General features: G+C 42.2%; 1 protein-coding gene across 1 annotated transcript; it reads right to left on the bottom strand.

The window, feature by feature from the left end:
* Positions 1–467: 467 nt before the first annotated feature.
* Positions 468–2,084, bottom strand: EMH_0097230 (zinc finger (CCCH type) protein, putative; the record flags this gene model as incomplete). Its single annotated transcript, XM_013495085.1, has 3 exons — positions 468–1,125; positions 1,333–1,526; positions 1,785–2,084. 3 exons carry the CDS (start codon positions 2,082–2,084, stop codon positions 468–470), a joined length of 1,152 nt encoding a protein of 383 aa, XP_013350539.1.
* Between the last annotated feature and the right edge of the window lie 416 nt (positions 2,085–2,500).

Genomic DNA, 2,500 nt, shown 5'->3' on the forward strand with positions numbered 1-2,500 from the left:
AGCTACGGAACAAGTAGACAATTAAATTTACATATTATATATAAAAATAGTATATTAAAATATTTGTTATAAATAAGAGCAATACTGCATTTAAATACTTATAAGAGGTGCCAGCTGCTGCTGACATTCACTCCACCCCAGAACGATGAAAGCAGAGAAAAAACTTCAGTTGGTTGCTGGTGATGTACTCTGTTTGTGTTCATAAGAATACAAAGAGTACAAACACCACAACAAACACCAGAGCAGCAGCTGCAGCTGCTGCTGCTGCAGTTGCTGCTGCTGCAGCAGTTGCTGCTGCTGCAGCAATAGCTGCTGCTGCGGCAGTTGCTGCTGCTGCAGCAGTTGCTGCTGCTGCAGCAGTTGCTGCTGCTGGTGTGTATTGCTTAATCTGCTTCATAGAGATTGTTTTCTATGGGTTTTTTTGTATTAGCATTTTATATAAAAAGAGGAAAATGCCAATCAATATATTAATTAGGCTCATCAGCTAACCCCAGGTTATCTACAGCAGTTATAATATTTTCTACAGATTTATGTAATTCATCACGAGTTGAATCGCGAGATAAAGTATGAGGAATAAGCGTTGTTCCTTTTCTTCTTCTTCTTGTTGTTGTTGTTGTTGTGTTTGTTATATTATCAAGATCGTTGCTGCTTTCCCCTTCGTCTTGTGTTGACTCTCTTTCTTCTTCTTCTTCTTTTTCTTCTTCTTTTTCTTCTTTTTCTTCTTCTTCTTCTTCTTCCGCTACAATGCAAGGGCTGCGCAGCAGGGGCCGAATCCTATCGACAGTGCGAGGAGTGCCAGGGCTGTGAGAATATACGACTTCTTCTTTTTCTTCTTTTTCTTCTTCCGCTTCTTCTTCTGCTGCAGTAACATCTGCTGCTGCTGCTGCTGCTGCTGCTGCTGCTGCGGGAGAAACTGTAGGGAACGGTGTCATGCTTATCTCTTCTTTGATCTCTTCGGGGCGTGGTGACGGCAGAGGAACTGCTGCAATTTCTTCTTGCACTACTGTAGGTACTTCTTCAACTGTAGGTTCACCCAAAGACTCCTCACCATAACGCCGGACGAACCGCTGCACTCTCTGGGGGCGGGGACGGGGCACGCCTCTCATCTCATGAGGATGCAGAAATCTATACACAGAAACAAACAAACAGTGAAACAACAAGGAAATAAATACAGATACATATAACACATAACACGAAACGCAACAAATAATTAGTGTATATATATATATATATGCAGTATACAATATATATATATATATATATATATATATATATATATATATATATATATATATATATATATATATGTATATATATATGAGGAGGCCGCACCTGCAGTTATCACCATTGAGGCATCTTCCACGTCTAGCGAATTTGCAGGGAATCGTTTTGAGTTCTGTTGGTTGGGGTTGAAATTCTTCTTGCGAATGTGCATAAGGGCAATGGGAATCGCTACATTCGAGGCCAAAGAAAACGAAACGACACCACTTTGTACAACGCAAGTCAGGGGTAGGACGCAACTCTTCCTGAAAACAAAACATATTGCATTCGCTCGTTTTTATTATTTTCTATTACCCTAATTATTATCGTTTTTATTGGTATTATTGCTGCTTGCTGTAGAAGGAAGAAGAGGGCTGAGGAAGCAGAGCACGTCGAGGAACAGTGTAGACCGAAGGAAGGGTGAACAAGAAGAGATAGAGAATGAAGGGAACAAAGAAAGAATAAAATATAAAACAAAGAAAAAAGAGAATACAAGAAAACAGATAGATGGCTTCGCTGCTTACCACGGAGTGGGCGAAGGTGCAATCGCGCTTCCTGCAAAATCCCTTAGCGAGATAACGGCTGCAGAACTTGGTGTTAACGAGGCGGTTGATACGGATCTTTGGGGGAATTCTGTAGGGTTGACGATGCTGCCGCTGAGGCTGCAGATGAAACTGTTGCATATGTTGTTGCATATGCATTTGCTGCCTCACATAGGGCTGAGGCGGGTAGCAACCAGGCGGGTATTGAGCAGCACGAGGAATGAACACCGGAACCCGGCGGTCTTTTTGGTTAGCGATGGGTGCGATCGTCGGATACTCCATTTTCCTGAGGTTTCAACAGCGATATCAGCAGAGAGGCACACACACCAACGTGGAAACATCCAACAAATTCAATAGGAAACACGCCACAAACTCGCTCTCGTTCTCAAGTAACCTGGCTAAGTGGAGGGAAACTAAGATAAAACAAATCATGAAGAAAAATTATCATTCATTTTGTTCACTTATAACCGAGAGGAAAGCTAGAGAATGCAGGCAGTTGTGTTCAACTCACGCGAGTTCGCGTTGTTGCAAAAAGTCAAGGAAATAGTCGACGGCAGTCAAAGTGTTCGGCCACGGTATGCGATTAAAACTGAGAGATGTACAGAATCCATGAAATTCAATAAACAAAAAAGTGACGAGGAACAACAGCTAGTAACCGCCGAGTTGCACTGGTTAGCAAACCACGCCGCAACAGCTTG

This window comes from Eimeria mitis, genomic scaffold (assembly GCF_000499745.2).
Source record: "Eimeria mitis Houghton genomic scaffold, Emh_scaff141, whole genome shotgun sequence".
In the NCBI taxonomy this organism is placed as follows: domain Eukaryota; phylum Apicomplexa; class Conoidasida; order Eucoccidiorida; family Eimeriidae; genus Eimeria; species Eimeria mitis.